General features: G+C 45.1%; 1 protein-coding gene across 1 annotated transcript in view; it reads right to left on the reverse strand.

The window, feature by feature from the left end:
- LOC115132827 (xin actin-binding repeat-containing protein 2-like) overlaps nucleotides 1-18,354 on the reverse strand; it is a 57,549-nt gene that overhangs the window by 5,623 nt on the left and 33,572 nt on the right. The window contains 6 exon segments of the mRNA XM_029665568.2: nucleotides 1-9,226; nucleotides 9,484-9,587; nucleotides 9,949-10,018; nucleotides 12,214-12,303; nucleotides 13,486-13,626; nucleotides 14,951-15,126. Coding sequence (XP_029521428.2) covers nucleotides 1-9,226; nucleotides 9,484-9,587; nucleotides 9,949-10,018; nucleotides 12,214-12,303; nucleotides 13,486-13,626; nucleotides 14,951-15,126 — 9,807 coding nt within the window.

Raw genomic sequence — 18,354 nt, forward strand, 5'->3', positions numbered from 1 at the left:
CAGTCAGCTCTGGCTTTTTGCTCTCATGAGAGATCTTCCTCTCCTCAACCACTTTCTTATGGGTTTCAACTCTTGATGAGCCCATGCTTATTTTAGATATTTTGGCTGTTGCTCCTCCAAATCCTTTCTTTTCCAGTGCTGGTGCAGGTGATGGTGCAGGTGATGATGCAGGTGGTGGTGCAGGTTGTGGTGCAGGTGGTTGTGCAAGTGATGATGCAGGTGCCGGTTCACTTTCCTGTTTTGCCATGGCTGCCATGTGTCCTTCTAAGAATACAAGTTTTGCTTGTGCTAAGTTTCTCACACGGAAAATGATCTCTGTGAGCTTCTTCTTATTCTGCTGAACAGCAACCTGTTTTAAATCACGCGTTTCCTCCGCCCTCATCAACCAGACAGGGACCTCACTAAGTATTGTCCTCACTGAGTTTAAATCCATTTTCCCTGGATGAAGCTGCTTAATGTTAAATAGCAGCTTCTGTACCATTACACATTTCTCTGAATCTGTGCTCTCCTCCACTGATTGAGCTGAGCTTTCCGCCATTGATTGAGCTGCTTCTGTCTGTGCTGCTGCCTTCCCTGCAATGTTCACGGAGACATCCGTTGACTCTGCCTTCGACCTCTCCTGATGCTGCTGCATTTTGCTTACTTCTCCTTGTTGTTGGAAAGACTTGACCTGTTGCTTCTGTGTGCGAACCTGCTGTTCCTGCTTCTGGGAGCTCTGTTGAACTACTCTCGCATTAACAATGACTTGCTCGTGCTTCTGAATGTGCTGTTCCTGCATGCTTTGTTGACTATGGGAGACAGATATGTGGCAGTGCCCTGGAGCTTGAGCTACTGGCATGGGAACTAGTTTTGGCTCTTTGGGCAAAGGGACTTTAATGCCTTTCTGCTTTGCCTTTGTCTTCATTTGACTTTCCAGCTTTGTTTCCTTGGCAACTGCAGTTTTCTCAACCTCCTCAGCTTTCTCCTGTGTCACATTCATCTCCACCTTTACGTCATTTTTTGCTGAGCTACTGGTGGCCATCTGGGTGCTCTCCTGATCTACTCTGGTCTCACTCTTAGAAATAGTCTCCATACCCGTTTGATGTACATGTAATTCATTTTTCACTGCTCGTTGATCTTTTTCCACCACCTCGCTTTTCTCCTCCTTCTTCTCTGTCGGCAACTTCACTGTTCTCACCTTGAAATTTGGTGTCACTTTTGGAATTTTGATTTTGGTGGGCTGAGATGGAATCTTTTTTACTTCCTGTGTGAGTAAGGCGTTAGTATTCTTTGCATCCTCTGCTTCGGATGTGACGGCGTATTGGGTTTGAAGATGTGCATTTTCCTGGACAATGCTCTGAGTGGAGATGATAGACCGTGAGCTAGCATTCATACCACTCTGCTGCTCAGCTACTGAGGACGAAATCACATTAGAGCCAGATTGGACTTTAATGTTGGACTCATGGTGAGGGTGAGCAGCAGGGACTGAAATAGACTGATGCTTGCCCAAGGAAACAGACTGATGTTTTCTGGTGGCAACAGATGAGGCGAGTTCTTTCCCAGAAGAGGCCATCGAGGACTGATCAGTGGTAATGTGTTTCTTATCTGAGGAAATATTTCCAGATTCAGAGGTTGGTTTCTTATTTACCATGGAGATCAACGGTTTGCTCAGGGGGATATGTGATAGAGCTTTCTTCATGGGCGGCTCTTGTGATGCTGTGCGTACTTTACTTTTAGACTGAGTTTCCTCAGCCTGTTCATGTGTTACCTCTGAGGTCACTTTTGACTGCTCTGTTTTGTGTGCAAGTGAGTGTTGTTCATTTGCAACATTGGTTGAGCCCATCATCTGCATCATGTTAGTTGGAGGAGAGGTGGGAGATGTGACTCGTGAAGTGGCGGGAGTTGTGTCTTGTGACTTGTTTCTCTCAGCCTCCTCTCTTTGCACACGATACCTTTCCTCTGCCAGCATCAGTGGGGTTTTGAATTTACGGGCATATGGTTTAGGTTTTGCCACTGGTGCAAGTTCTGCAGGTGGGGGTATTTTGATTGGAGGGATGAATACCTTTTTAGGTGGTCGTGGCAACACTTCCTGTGGTGGTTTTGCCACTGGGATTGGTGAAGGGATTTTAGTCATGGACACTGTCGAATCAGATTGAGCCTGTGTGTTGGTAGTATTTGTATTTTCTTCCTGTTTACAACTGATTTCACTTGTGACTTCCTGGACTACTCCTTCCTCTTTATGTTCTGTTTGAACCGTCATTGGTTGAGGAGGTGGATGATTTGGTGGTGGTGCTGCTGGCTTTTTCTGCCATTTTGGTTTGACCAGTATTGGTTGCTTGGGTGGCTCAGGTTTTGGGATTTTGAATAAAGGCCTAGCTTTAAATGGCTTTCCAGGTGGTGGTGTAGGCACTTGGTGTGGTATTGAGTTTAACTCTTGCTGTGAGGGCGGTGGAGGAAGAAAGTCTTGCCCTGCCACGGATGGTGGGGGTGGGGGAGAAGAGAAAAAGTCAGGCTCCCCGCATTCTGCTGGGGGTGGAGGAGGTGGAGGCGGAAGGTCACTGTCCTGTCTCATAATCAGGGGACGGGATGTGGGAAACATTGGGCTATGGCATGACAGGGACATTGGGCAGCCTGCCACTGGTGAGGGCGGGGGAGGAAGAGACATCTCAGACTCAGATGGTGGAGGCGGGGACGTGGGAGGAGGTGGGAAATGAATCTCAGGCGTCCCTTTCTTTATCATACCTTTTCCCTTCACGTCCAGGTTCCGGAAATTTGTATTCAGATTTTTGACGTTGTGTTTTTGTGTGACAGTCTTATGTTCTGTCACTGTTGTTTGCAACTGTTTCATTGTTTTTGTTTCCTGTGTTTGCTTTGAAACAATATTAGTTTGAGATGTGCTTTGTCTTTCTTTCATCACATTTATGTCTGAGGCTGCTTCATTCTCAGTTATCTGATTGGCTGCTTTAATCTCCTTCATCTGATTCGTTGATGTATTATCAGTCATCTGATTGGTCATGTTTTTCTTGTTTATGAAGATGGGTTTAGGGGGTGGTGGTATTTTCTGTTTCACAGCCTGTTCTTTAACATGTGTCTGCTGTGAGGACTCAGACATATTGACTGTTTTGACCTGTGTGGTCACGTTCATGTCTGAGACTTGTGTTTCTCTCTGTGTTTCTTTCATCACACTTATGTCTGAGACTGCTTTATTCTCAGTCATATGATTGGCTGATGTATTCACAGTCACCTGATTGGCTGCTTTATTCTCAGTCATATGATTGGCTGATTTATTCACACTCATCTGATTGGATGCTTTATTTTCAGTCATGTGATTGGCTGATTTATTCACAATCATCTGATTGACTGCTTTATTCTCAGTCATGTGATTGGCTGATTTATTCACAATCTTCTGATTGGCTGCTTTATTCTCAGTCATCTGATTGGCTGCTTTTTTCACAGTCATCTGATTGGATGATTGATTCACAGTCATCTGATTGGCTGCTTTAATCTCTGTCATCTGATTCATTGATGTATTATCAGTCGTTTGATTGGTCTGGTTTTTCTTCTTTATGATCATGTTCTTAGGAGGGGGTTGCATTTTCAGTTTCACACTCTGTTCAACACGTGTCTGTTCTTTAACTTCAGTCTGTTCTTTTACATGTTCCTGCTGTGAGGCCTCCAAAATATTGACTGTTTGTACCTGTGTTGTCATAGAGTGTTCCTCTTGGGTGAGGGTCCTGCTGCTCTTCACTGATTTGTTCTCGGTGTACGTCCCAGTGTGCTTTTGTGTGGTGTCCTGTGATTTACTGCTCTGACTCTGAGACAGGTTTTTCACAGCAGGGGCTAGATTGACTGTGACGTTCTCATTCTTAGCCACATCTGAGTATTCATGGTCCATCACTTGCTGTGTGGGTAATGGATTTTTCACATGAGCTCTGGGAGCTTTCCTGGGAGGATACTTTCGTACTTTCCGATTGGAATATTCTTTTCTCTGCATCAGATTCTTTATCGCTCCTTTAACATCTCCCTTTATCACCTCCTCCTTCTCCATCTGTGATTGCTCCTCATCCTGGTCCTGCCCCTGCCCTTCGTAGAGGCATTTTATGGAGGTCTTCACATCTCCCTCAGTGCTTCCCCTGCGTTGCATTCGTGGGGATGTGGATGGTTCTAGTAACAGCTGTATTGTGCCTCTCACGTCCCCCTGTTCACTCACTTGGTGCTGGTAAAGCTTTTTCTCACTCGAGGCCTCATGCAAACCCTTCAGCGCAATATGAATGTCTCCCTTTACAATCTCCTCCTTTTCCATCTCTTTCACTGCCTGCTTAGCCTCTTCTAGTGATTTCAAGGTGCCTTTGATATCGCCGGGCACTAAATCCTCAACAGTTACCTCAGTCTTGGTGGTCGCAGACTTCTCTAATGATTGGAGGGCTCCTCGGATATCACCTCGGACAATTTCTGGCTTTTCCATTTCCTTGGCTTGGTTTTGAGCCTCCTCCAAAGACCTCAGAGTGGTGTGCAGGTCCCCTTTCACCACTTCCTCTTTCTCTATCACGACTCTCTTGCTAATAGTTTTGGTCAGTGAGTCCAGGGCCGCCCTCAGATCTCCCTTGACAATTTCCTCTTTCTGCAGGTTGTCCAGCAAGAGAGCAGGTTCCATCATGAACACCTTCACAGTGTTGTTGACATCACCAGGGACAATATCGTCGTCAGCTACTGTGCGTTCAATCTGCTGTTGATTCTTCCTTAGTGTCATTTTGGTTTCCATAACGTCGCCGCCAATGATACGTTCCTTCTGCGCCTGTTCTTGTTCCTCATTAGGTTCAAACTGGAGTTGTTTGAGGTAATCCAGTGCCCCAGATTCAATACAGGTGGAGTAAAAGCTAACGTTACCCCTCTCCGTGTCTTCCACCCTTATCCTTTTAGATTCCTCTGACCCTGGGTTGGACAAGAGACTGTGAAGGGTCCTACTGACATTGCCTTTGATGATATCCTCCTTCTCAATGCCACCGCCGTCTTCCTTATTGAGGAGGGAGTATATAGTCATTCGCACATCTCCCTTTTCATCTTCTTGAATCAGAATTCCACGTTTTGAGGAGCCCTCCTCCTTCAGTAGGTTGTTGATGGCCTCTTGAATGTCGCCTCTGAGGATTTCCTCCTTCTCAACATTGAATCCCTTTTCTTGGTTGAATAGCTGTTTTACTGTTGTGTTGATGTTGCCTCTCTCGTCCTGGTCTATGACTATCCCTTTCTCTGTCATTTCTCGTCTGTTTAGGAGGTTCATCATGATGTTGTTCAGATCCCCTCTGATCACCTCCTCCTTCTGGATTTCTGGAGCATCTTGGTTCATGAGTCTGTATTTTGCCATTCTGACATCTCCGATCTCATCCGTCTCAATGAGAATCCCTTGTGAGTCAACCATTTTCTGACAATACAGCTCTTCAAGGGTCTCTTTGATGCTCTTCCCCATTATTTCAGTTCTTTCTACACTGTTCTCATTAAATTTGGTTAAAGGAGTGGTTTCAAAAAGCCATGTTGTTGTCTTTACATCTGCTTGTGGGATCTCCTCCCGGGTGACAACAGTCTCTGTTCCGTCTGACTCTTTAATGCTGTCAAGCGGCTGTTTTTCAAAGAGCCACACAGACTGCTTGACATCTCCTTTCATCACTTCTTCTTTTGTCACGGTCTCCATTTCATCATATTCTGAGCCCTCGCCACGGATCTTATCGATGCTGTGTGTTTCAAACATCCACGAGGCAGTCCTGACGTCCCCTTTTTGGATCTCACTCACGCTAACAGTTCTAACATACTTCTGGGACAGTTCATCTGTCTCAAAAAGGTGTTTGTTTGTCTTCACATCACCACCCTGGATATCGTCAACTGTTTTAGTCAACACTTTCATGTCCTCAGCGATTTCATCAAGAGGTTGTGTTTCGAACCTCCACCTGGCCGTGCTGACATCACCTTTCTGGACGTCCTCCTCAGTGACAGATTTGATGACATAGACGTCGTCTGTGTCCCTTATTGAATCCAGAGGTTTTGTCTCAAATAACCACCGGGCCCCCACCACGTCTCCTCTCATGATTTCTTCCTTTGTCATAGTGGTTACTTCATGGTAGTGGCCCTCTTTGTCACAGATTGCATACAGTGGCTGATTTTCAAACATCATGGTGTAGCTTTTCACATCCCCTTTCTCTATATCGTCCCTGATGATGCTCTGGAGTTTTGAAATTTCAGTCTCGGTGGACTCCTCCTGGATTTTATCGAGAGAGTAAGTCTCAAAAACGAAGCGTCCTTGACCAACGTTTCCTCCCTGCACATCGGTTACGGTGCGAGTATCCTTGGCTTCCTCCGTATCCTCGCGGATAGTGTCTATAGGTTGGTTTTCAAAAAGCCACGTGTTGTTCACCACATTTCCTTTCTGAATTTCCTCCGCCGTCAGGGTCTTCAGCTTATGCATCGTTTCAGATGAGGTTGAGGTCATGATGTCGGAAGACCGATTCTGAAAGAGAAACTTCATCCTAGACACATCTCCAGACTGGACATCAATCTTAGTCACCCTCCTGAAGGCACCACTCTCCTCCCCTGTGAGGTTCTCCAGGTTCTCTGTCTCAAAGAGGAAGCGAGCGTGATGCACATCTTTGCCTTGGACGTCCTCTTGTTTGACAGTGCAGGTTTTGAGAACGGTCTCTGATTCGGACTCGGAATGGTCACAGATGTTATCGAGGTTCTGAGTCTCAAAGAGCCATGTGCATGTTTTGACGTCCCCTTTGTTGACCTCCTCAACCTCAGTCTCATTCCTCACCTTATCTGCTTTCTCATACAGATTATCCATTGGTTGAGTCTCGAACAGCCACCTGCAGGTTTTCACATCACCCTTCTCAATTTCAACACTCTCCTTTGTCTTAGTTTCATCTTCTTCAGTGTTGCTGAAATGTTTAATACCATCGAGGGGTTGAGTTTCGAATAACCACTTGGCTGTCTTGACATCGCCCGATTCAATCTCCTCCTTTGATATACCTTTTATAATCTGGAATTTACTGCTACTTTCATCAAATCCATCGATAGGACGTGTTTCAAACATCCACCTGCAGCTGCGAACATCTCCTTTTACTATCTCCTCACGTCGCACGGTTTTCACCTCGTGGTAGTGTCCCTCGCTGTCTTGCATGGCATACATCGGGGTGGATTCAAAAAGAACTTTGCTTGATTTCACAGACCCACTGGTAACACCTTCAACTTGAATTCTATGTGCCCCCTCACATCTGCTTAAATCCAAGGTTTCAAATCTTTCCTTGTGATTTGTGACGTCGCCCTTATCAATTTCTTCAAGGTTTATAGAGCGTGTCATTTCCTTCTTCTCCTCCCTTATGTTTTCAAGTGGTTGACTTTCAAAAACCCACTTCTGATGTCTAACATCACCCTTCTCCTCCTCGGACGCAACCATCTTCTGAAGTTTCCCTACTTCAGCCAAATCCTTCAGGTTCTCCATTGGCACTGTCTCAAACAGATGTTTTGCTGATCGCACATCACCTCCTACAATCGCCTCTGAGAGTAAATGTCTGGCATTGGCGTTGTCTTTCAGAGTATCCATCTGCTGTGTCTCGAAAACCAGGCAGTGCTTCCGCACATCTGCTCCAATAATCTCCTGCTTTTGCCTGATGCTTTGCCATTCCTCGTCTTTAATGGAGTCCAGTGTCTTTGTCTCGAACAGCCACCTCCCCCGGTTCACGTCCCCCTGCGAGTTGTCCTCCATGGAGACCCCACAGATCAGCTTCACCTTGGCAGGGTCTTTGTTGATCATGTCCAGAGGCTGGGTCTCAAAGAGCCAGCGGGAGGTCTTCACGTCTCCTTTCTCCATCTCCTCCCTGCGGATGGCGGTGATCTCCAGTATATTTCCAGAGTTGCCCCTGATGACACACATGGGCTGGGTCTCAAACATCCGCGTGGTTGTCTTCACTTCCCCTTTGATCTCCTCAAGCTCTGACTTCAGGTTCAAGAAGTGGCTCTCCTCAATGGTCTCTGTGTGGCTGAGGGAATCCAAGTGTTGAGTTTCAAACAGATACCTGGCTGTTTTCACGTCCCCTCCTGTAATATCTTTAGTGAAGACAACCTCCAAGGCTTGCTCATCCTCCTGGTAGATTTTATTCAGACAATCCAGTGGCTGGGTCTCAAAAAGATATGTGGCTGTTCGTACGTCTCCTCTTGCCAGCTCGGTCAATTTCCCTGTCTGTACGGTGGAGTCTGGGGTGTCTGCACGCAGCGCATCCATGGGCTGGGTCTCAAACATCCAGGCTGTGTATTTGACATCACTTCCTGCAATGATTTCCTGCTCAGCAATGTTCTTCACTTCATCATCCTCATCTGGGCTGTCATCTTTAATGGTATCCAGCGGCTTATTCTCAAACATCCAGCGCATGGACTGCACCTCCCCTTTAAGGATCTCGTCCCACTCCAGGTAATCTCCCTCAGGGCTCATACATTCATCCCCACCACTGTTCTCAAACACATAGCAAGCCTGCTGGACTTCCCCGGTCATCTCATCTTCACTATCCAGCTGTGACTGCTCGATCTCCGTGATGTCGGTGAAGTAGTCCTTCTCCATGGTCCTCCGAACCTCTGGGTGCATGTGCTTGTACAGGCGCTTCAGCTCATTGAGGTTCCTCTGCTTGGAGTACTGCTCCTTGTTGAATATGTATCTCTGTTGGCCAGGCTGCTCCTGAGGCGGGAGAGAGTCACAGCACTCGAGGACCTCCTGGGGCATTAGTTCAGCGGGTGGAGGAGGGAAGTGCTCCATGGTCTCATAATCCATGGATGAGGCTGAGGCAGCGGTAGAGGAAGAGACAGCCCCTGTTCTCATGGTGGATGAGGTTGAGGCATCGGTAGATGAGGAGACAGCCCCTGTCCTCATAGTGGATGAGGCTGAGGCAGCGGTAGAGGAAGAGACAGCCCCTGTTCTCATGGTGGATGAGGTTGAGGCATCGGTAGATGAGGAGACAGCCCCTGTCCTCATAGTGGATGAGGCTGAGCCAACCGTGGATGAGGAGACAGCCCCTGTCCTCATAGTGGATGAGGCTGAGGCATCGGTAGATGAGGAGACAGCCCCTGTCCTCATAGTGGATGAGGTTTCATAGCTCGTTGCTGCTGAAGCTCTGGATGACTGTTTAACAGTGGAGGAACTTTCATAGCTAGCTGCTGCTGAGGAGGACTGGTTTACCGGTGCCCATTGAAACTGGTTGTAATCCAGATCAATCTATGGTTTAATGATTGATGGAAAGAAAGACAGTGATAGTTGCAGTCAGATTATGAAGTGAGAGAAATGGAAAAGTAGATTTAAGCAGATAATGAGATCTCTGAATATGTTTGTTTTTACAAAACAAATCTCACATCATCCAATTTACTCAGTACACACTACCCTGAAAGTGAATTCCCCTGCTTTGATGTTGATATCATGGCATCGTCTATAGACACACTATAATGGCCACGTAGATAAACAGACTGCATCATTACCTTAATTTGCTTGCCCGGCGTGGCCTGTTCGATCGTCTTCTCATACTGCTGCTTCAAAGCCTGAGTGGAGACCTTTGGTAAGTCCTCTCCTCCTATGACCCTAACTGAAATAGAAACAGGAAGCAGTTGTCTCATTAAATGATTCTCAGTTTGAAGCCCAGGTGGTTTGGAGGAAACTAAAATTGTGTCTTTAAAACCTACCATTTCCAATTCCGAAAGTGGCACTGATTAACCTATTCCCAGTTGCAATATTTTTTACCTTCCTATGCCTTGATTTAATTTGTGGCCTTGCACTGAATTTCTAATAGAAAAGCATCTGCGATACAATTCAATTCGACACCTCCTCTGTAATTTAGGCTTGGAGAATAATCTCCAGCTTTTCAACAGTCATTACTATACAACGTACACTCTAGCGTGTGATCAAAAAAAGGCCAAAATGTAAATATGAATGGTATTATACTCTACCCGTTTCATCATAATGGTTTTCATAACTGGAGGCCATGTTGCTTTGTTGAACTCTTTGATCATGAGTCACCTGTAGTGAGATGAAGGCAAGCGTTGAGCACAATAGGCAATCCTTCAAATGTATTTCCTATCCACACACAGACAACAGAAAGGGTGTGTAAGTGGAATGTTCATTCGTAATGAAAACAGCATTTTTCACCACGTAAGGTTCATTTAGTCCTGCATCTGTTTTTTTTAAACGTTACTCTATGTAGGAAAACTTTGGTAAACAAATAAAGTGATATGTGAAACAAAAAGTGTTACAATTATTCACGTACACTTAATTATAGATGTTGTGGGTAGTTGCAGGGACAGCTAACATATTGAGTTTAAACAATTAGACTCATTGAGTAGATGTGGGCTGAAATGATGGGAAACGGCCCAGCAGGCTTCATGATGGGCTCAATATGCGTTTGTGAGAAATAGGTTGAGTTTGAGTCTGCACAGTTGCAGGGTTAAGGGTCCAACTGAATATAAAGACTAATTAAAATATATATACAGTTGAAGTCGGAATTTTGCAGACACTTAGGTTGGAGTCATTAAAACTCGTTTTTCAACCACTCCACAAATTTCTTGTTAACAAACTATAGTTTTGGCAAGTCGGTTAGGACATCTACTTTGTGCATGACAAGTAATTTTCCAACAGTTGTTTACAGACAGATTATTTCACTTATAATTCACTGTATCACACTTCCAGTGGGTCAGAAATGTACATACACTAAGTTGACTGTGCCTTTAAATAGCTTGGAAAATTCCAGAAAATGATGTCATGGCTTTAGAAGATTTTGATAGGCTAATTGACATCATTTGAGTCAATTGGAGGTGTACCTGTGGATGTATTTCAAGGCCTACCTTCAAACTCAGTGCCTCTTTGCTTGACATCATGGGAAAATCAAAAGAAATCAGCCAATAACTCAGAAAAATAATTGTAGACCTCCACAAGTCTGGTTCATCCTTAGGAGCAATTTCCAAGCGCCTGAAGGTACCACGTTCATCTGTACAAACAATAGTACGCAAGTATAAACACCATGGGACCACGCAGCCGTCATACCGCTCAGGAAGGAGACGCGTTCTGTCTCTTAGAGATGAACGTACTTCAGTGCGAAAAGTGCAAATCAATCCAAGAATAACAGCAAAGGACCTTGTGAAGATGCTGGAGGAAACAGGTACAAAAGTATCTATATCCACAGTAAAGCAAGTCCTATATTGACGCAACCTGAAAGGCCGCTCAGCAAGGAAACCGCCATAAAAACGCCAGACTACGGTTTGAAACTGCATATGGGGACACAGATTGTACTTGTTGGAGGAATGTCCTCTGGTCTGATGAATCACAAATAGAAAAGTTTGGCTATAATGGCCATCTTTATGTTTGGAGGTAAAAGGGGGAGGCTTGCAAGCCGTAGAACACCATCCCAAACGTGAAGCACAGGGGTGGCAGCATCATGTTGTGGGGGTGCTTTACTGCATGAGGGACTGGTGCACTTCGCAAAATAGATGACATCACGAGGGAGGAAAATTATGTGGATATATTGAAGCAACATCTCAAGACATCAGTTAGGAAGTTAAAGCTTGGTCAAATATGGGTCTTCCAAATGGACAATGACACCAAGCATACTTACAACGTTGTGGCAAAATAGCTTAAGGACAATAAAGTCAAAGTATTGGAGTGGCCATCACAAAGCCCTGACCTCAATCCTATAGAACATTTGTGGGCAGAACTGGAAAAGCGTGTGCGAGCGAGGATGCCTACAAACCTGACTCAGTTTCACCAGCTCTGTCAGGAGAAATGGGCCAAAATTCACCCAACTTATTGTGGGAAGCCTTGTGGAAGGCTACCCGAAATGTTTGACCCAAGTTAAACCATTTAAAGACAATGCTACCAAATACTAATTGAGTGTATGTAAACTTCTGACCCACTGGGAATGTGATGAAAGAAATAAAAACTTAAATAAATCATTCTCTCTTCTATTAGTCTGACATTTCCCATTCTTAAAGTGGTGATCCTAACTGACCTAAGACAGGGAATTTCTACTAATATTAAATGTCAGTTTAACAGTTGAAGTCGGAAGTTTACATACACCAAAGCCAAATACATTTAAACTCAGTTTTTACACAATTCCTGACATTTAATCCTAGTTAGGATCACCACTTTATTTTAAGAATGTGAAATGTCAATAATAATACCAGGTAAGTAACGATTTGTAATAAGGTTTAAGTGTATATTACCTCCTGGCCATGGAAGTAGGCCACTTGCTGAGTGGTGGGACTGACCTCCCTGACACTGCTCCTCACTGTCACCTCCTGTGAGCTGGACACCTGTCAAGAAAGACCACACACAGACCGTTCACACACTCGGCCTACATATTTATGATTCACAAACACAAATGTCTCCAGATGCCGGTGGGTGTGGTTTACACCGGTTCTACTTTACGGGGTTACAGCGGCGTATAGTATTTTGTCACGGACCCGCTCGACTAGCGTCTGTTCCTGTCGCTGACAGGTCGCCAGCAACACACTCTCACACAAACACTTTAACACACACACATTGTAGCTAGCAGTCACAAACACACAGCGGTATTGTGTTCCCCCTGACAGCAGACCATATTTAGCAGCAGGAGTGGAAAATATGAATGTTTAGAGAGCAAAGCTTACTGGAAAATTCATCTGCTACAAATAATACATGATTTCCTATCAATTGCAGTACTTTTTAAATATACCAAATGCACCTCAAATAGGTTTTCGAAATTGAATACCTGAAATTGGACTTTCTTTCCCTGGCATTTAGAGCATAGAAGCATACATGCCAGAATAGTACTGCCTCCCTGAGACCACCTAGGTCTGGTATAACATGTTGTTGCTGTACAACTTGCCATACAGCAAAAACAAAACAGCATGTTTTACCATTACCTGAGCTGCAGAGACACATAAAAAGGCTCTTGATGCACAGTAACAACAACTCAACAAAACCCACTGCTCCACATCTGACCACAGCCCCATGCATCATCAAGTATTTACACAAGCCCACTCTCTGAATCCAGCCTGTTTTTAAAGCTCGGCAGGATGAGAGAGACTGGGCATAATTGAATCGACTTTTATGAGATCCAGTGAGATCACTACAGCATGCTGAGTCATCACACACCTCTATCCCCATGTGGCTGTGACCTGTATATGGGCTTTCTGCCTTGTTTTACTTGGGATTTGTATTTGATTTATTTTACCTTTATTTAACTAGGCAAGTCAGTTAAGAACAAATTCTTATTTTCAATGACGGCCTAGGAACAGTGGGTTAACTGCCTGTTCAGGGGCAGAACGACAGATTTGTACCTTGTCAGCTCGGGGGTTTGAACTTGCAACCGTCCAATGCTCTAACCACTAGGCTACCCTGCCGCCCCGTATGACTCAGTATGGTTCAGTATGCTTTACTATGGTAGTGCAATATAAATAAATAAGAATACATTTCTATGTATGGCTTATGCTTTGCCTGTTTAGTTGCAGTACCTGCACGGATCTCTTTTCTACATGGGCCTGGGTAACGCTGGTCTGGGACTGGGAGGATGAGGCGTACTCCTGGCTCTCAAACTGTTTCTTCACGCTGGCCAGACCCCCTGGCAGAGAACAGGCTTCCGACTCCTCCATAACCTATGAAGAGAAGACATAGGCATCATTCATTCGAGTCCTCGCCATGCAAACAGTTCTCATTAAAGTATCTTCAGGGATACAGTGGTAGTTAATGCAGAAGTGATAGTTCCCGGGACTTCCTGAAGGGGGCATAAGTGAGCAGCATATTCCACAGGACTGGACTACTTTCCCTAAATACAGTAGGGAGTTATGACTTGGACCTCATGACGTTTGCAAGAGAAGGATGTCCCCATCCCAAACATCTGTGACATCAAGTCAAATCAAACTAACTAGTACAACACAGTATAACAGTATCAAGCAATGTTTTAGCGGCAAATGCAGACAGTGGCTGTAAATGTATGGATGGATAATTCTGGTCCAGATTCTGTCTGTTACCCCTCATGGTGTGCAGTAACCCTACAGCCCAGCCTCCCACCGCCAGCTGTCAGCAACCTCCCCATGGGCCGTGACACTGGGATCAACGGAGGTCACCGCAGAGGCACTGGCAAATGACACTGATGACATTATTCAGTACTGAATGTAAAAGTAAATGACGCGTGATGAATGTTGATATCCCACTACTTGTCTTCAGAATGTTACATATTACTGTGTGGACAGAGGTTCCTGGAATATGTGGTTGCTGGAAGATCTTTGTCGTGTCCAGGAATATTCAACGCTGGGTTTTTTCATGACAAAAGAGGAATTATTTCTAATTATGAGGATTGTCAATATAAAAAGGCTTAGGAATATAAACATGTCTTCCTGACGTTCCTTTCAGTCCCAATCAGATAACCGTGACCTGGGTATAGAGAAGCTGAATGGAATGCAACAGACCAGGGAAGACAAGCCATATAATCGTGAATAATAGTGAACCGCTGAGTCACGTACAGTAAAAGGCTAAAAGGTTGCGGCTCCGATGGCTTCAGTCCACAGACTGAGTTGAATTAATGGCCTCGGCTGAATACATGCTCTCGTTTTCAATTACAGGTTGGACAAAGTGTAAGCTGCTTCCAGAAAGGTGTTTCTTTACTCTGATGAACCAGGCACGTAAAGCTCTTTTTTTGTTGTGTTTTATTTTACACAGCATGTTTGTGTGGTCATGGATGTCTGTGTCGAATAGTTTTGAGAATGCGTCATATTTGGAGGTATGTGAAAATGTTCTGTTAATAATGTCCATTAAAATGGGAGGCACTGCCAATTATACCGTGCACATTTCAATGTGTGTGTGTGTGAAGGAATAGTGTCTGTCTGCCTGTCCTGCCTGCTTATCAGCCTGTCTAGTTATTATCCTTGGAGTGTCTTTCCCTCCATCTCTCTTTACGTCCTTGTGGAAGTATCCCCTTACCGTGGCGGACGAGCTGCTGGCCTCCTTCTGGGACACGGCAGCCTGATACATGGCCATGCGTTCCTTTAGTGACACGGACTCCGGCTCCTCGCTGGTGGGCGCTCCTCCGTCTCCTTTCCTCTGACTCGCCACCCCTTCCCTTTCCTCAGGACGTCCTGACCTGGTTCCACCCGCAGCTGCAAAACGCAACAGTTTACACTCCAGGACATGAGAATGCAGTTCATGCACATAAAGAGACGAATCCTGACTTGAAAGCGTCGCTTGTCACACGAATGTCTGCGTTCGTTCTCATCCTTGATCTACAGTAAATCCGTGGTTTACGTGAAGAGTTGGATCAGTTATGAGTCAACCTTTCTACGTTTCAGCTCATTGATGTCCACCATTTCGTGGTGCCAATAGACTAATGGTCAAATCAAATAAAACATGTACAAACAGAATAGATACTTTCAAGAGATACTTGTTGAAATGACCATGGAGGACATTTTAACAGGACGTACTGGAAAACAGCTGTGCTAGCTACGTCCTATTATCTGTAAGGACGGGGCCATGATGTAACTGCGAGCGGCAGAGCGACAACAGTGACCGTCTCCAACAGGGGAGGCTGCTGTAGGGAGGACGGCTCATAATAATGGCTGGAATGGAGTCAGTGGAATGGTATCAAACACGTGGTTTCCATGTAGTTTATACCCTCCCATTGACTCAATTCCAGCCATTATTATGAGCCGTCCTCCCCTCAGCAGCCTCCACTCATCTCTTCTGCCATCCAAGTTAGCTTCACACCTCGGTCCGGCTTGTTCCAGAACCACGTCCTGTCACATGTCCCTTACAGGACCCCTCTACACATAGCCATAGGCAAGACAATGGGGTTTCACAAAGGATGTCGTCATGAAACTGAAGCGAGTCAAACTCATCAATCAAACAGGACTGTTCTAACAGCACACACACACACACACACACACACACAAACACAAATGGACGCGCACACTGATTAGTGGTTAGTACAGTACATCCCTGTAGACGTCCAATTAGAGTCAAGTATTGATTTATGGTTGACTCCGCTACGCTACAAGGCATCATTAAGCCAGTGAGATGACTCCACTGATGATCTCTCTAACACCCACACTGGACCTCAAGGCTTTTAGCATGTTGATTCTGCCGGGGTTATAATGCATTGAGATTAAAGAGGACACTGATGGAAATGGTAATTGTGTTGTGTAGTACACGTTGACATTTCTACGTTGTGGATTTTCTCTGCAGTTCCACATACTGGGGTGGGGATCGTAGCCAAAACAGAAGCACATGAATAGAACACTGGTATATTTTAAGGAACTGTTCCAATGGTAACTCGGCTACAACTATTAGCGAATAAAACTATTCTTTGCTGGGTACATACCGTACGCATATACCCCTATGGAGAAGAGCTAGTCGCCCTAATGGCTGTCAGACCACTTTTAGAAAAGTCCTATGAATACATGTGTTACTATCTGCCGGTTTGATTTCCTATTCCTGGAATTGACTGGTTATCTGACCGGATGACACAAGTCAAACATGCTCCCTACTTCAAGTCTTTTAAAACAGGGCCCAAAAAATTCTCACAGGAGCCAAGCACTTGGATTGGCTACCATGTGATGAAAGCATGTTCCCTTAAACCACCATTTTTAGATCCTCCTGCTATGGCGGGCGTGTCAGTGTTAACCAATCACCCTGCGCTGCCGAGAGAGATACCTAGAGGATTACTGACCCGCACAGCAACGTCCAAAAATAAATGTGGGTTTTACCCGCTCTTGACTATAAATACGGGTCAGATACTCTGCACCTGAAACCTGACACTCGTTTAACACAGCGAACGAGGGATAATGCCCTCATTTATCACTGGGGATAAGTGTGTACCACACGTCATGGTTCTGGTCTCGGTTTCCCAAAGGCATCTTAAGGCTAAATTGCTCGTTTAGAACCTTCATAGGAGCATCATTAAATCTCCAAGCTATTTCCCAAAACCATTATTGACGTTGCACTGGAAAACGTTTGTAATCTAACGCCTGCCTCGGACCACTCGTAAACAGCAAAGTGCGTTGTTAGAGGCTTGTTTGCGTTCCTGCGTCACTTCATCCACAGCAGATCTCCGGTAATTAGAATAAGCCACCTCAATATTTGTAGCCGTAGGTGGTAATATCTCTCTAGGAGCTGATCCGTTGTCAGTATTGTGGAATAATTATAATGTCAAGGAAAGATTTGAATGGAGAAAGCTGATCCGAGAGCAGCACTCCCTTTCTATTGATCCTATCAGTATTGACACATGCGCCAACAACACACTTACTGACCGTTCTCTCTGCCTGGTGTTTTGGGAAACGTGTGTTATGTCTTCGGACGTTGTAGGAAAGATGCATATTTTAAACAATCCTGGCCCTAAATTACATGGCTATCAGGAAACTGGGCCCTGGGCTGTCAGTAAGACAGACAGACATACAAGCGGTTCTGATGCCATAAAAACATTGACAACAGTCCCTTGGTATGTTCAGCCTGCGAGCGGAGGTATGGTGGTGAACGAATGCAAAGCTCGCCGTAGCGGGGAAGTGAGGTAACTAAACCAGGCTCCATGAGAGTCGCAAAATAAATCCTCTTCTTTTCCTACGGCCCTGTCTGCAGTCATGTTTCCCAGTAAGGGAGTGCTGCTCTTGGATCAGCTTTCTCCATTCAAATCTTTCCATGACATTATGATTATTCCACAATACTGACAACGGATCAGCTCCTAGAGAGATATTACCACCTACGGCTACAAATATTGAGGAGGCTTGAGAGAGAGGTCAAACACAAGGACATCTCGAAAGAGCTCAGTTTCTCCAGAAGCCTAAAAGCTTTTTCATCTACATCACTGGCGCGTTCGTCTGTTTAATTAGCGATATCAACCGATTTCAATGATTATAACATTTACAAATGACTTACTGGGTAAGATGCCATAATCTTCCAGCAGATTACCATCTGTTTGCGTTTTGACATCGCTGTCTTAAAAGCAGAGGTGCTTTCACTGATTTTATTTTCCTATATTAACTTCCCTTCCATGGAAGGCCACCTACTGTATGATTAGTCAGCAGTGCGTTTGCGGAAACTCCACATGGAAAAGTCTATGGGGGAGACAGTATGTGTGGGGGAGGCCTTGCATCTGGTATGCATGGCTCAGTGGCTATATTGAGCTGAGCCAGCCCCCCCCACAGTCACTGCTGCTGCTCTGCCTGTGGTTATGTGATCAGAGGTGGGCTACACTACTAGCTAGCTAGCCTCATGGAACCACAGACCCAGAGCAGCAGCTGAGATCCTGGGCCAAAGCTCGCTGTTCTGTGACTCCAGTTCAACTGGCACAGAGACGACGCACAATTATTAAGCCGTCAAATGGATCAAAGAGACCA

The sequence above is a fragment of the Oncorhynchus nerka genome, linkage group LG2, assembly GCF_034236695.1.
Source record: "Oncorhynchus nerka isolate Pitt River linkage group LG2, Oner_Uvic_2.0, whole genome shotgun sequence".
NCBI lineage: Eukaryota > Metazoa > Chordata > Actinopteri > Salmoniformes > Salmonidae > Oncorhynchus > Oncorhynchus nerka.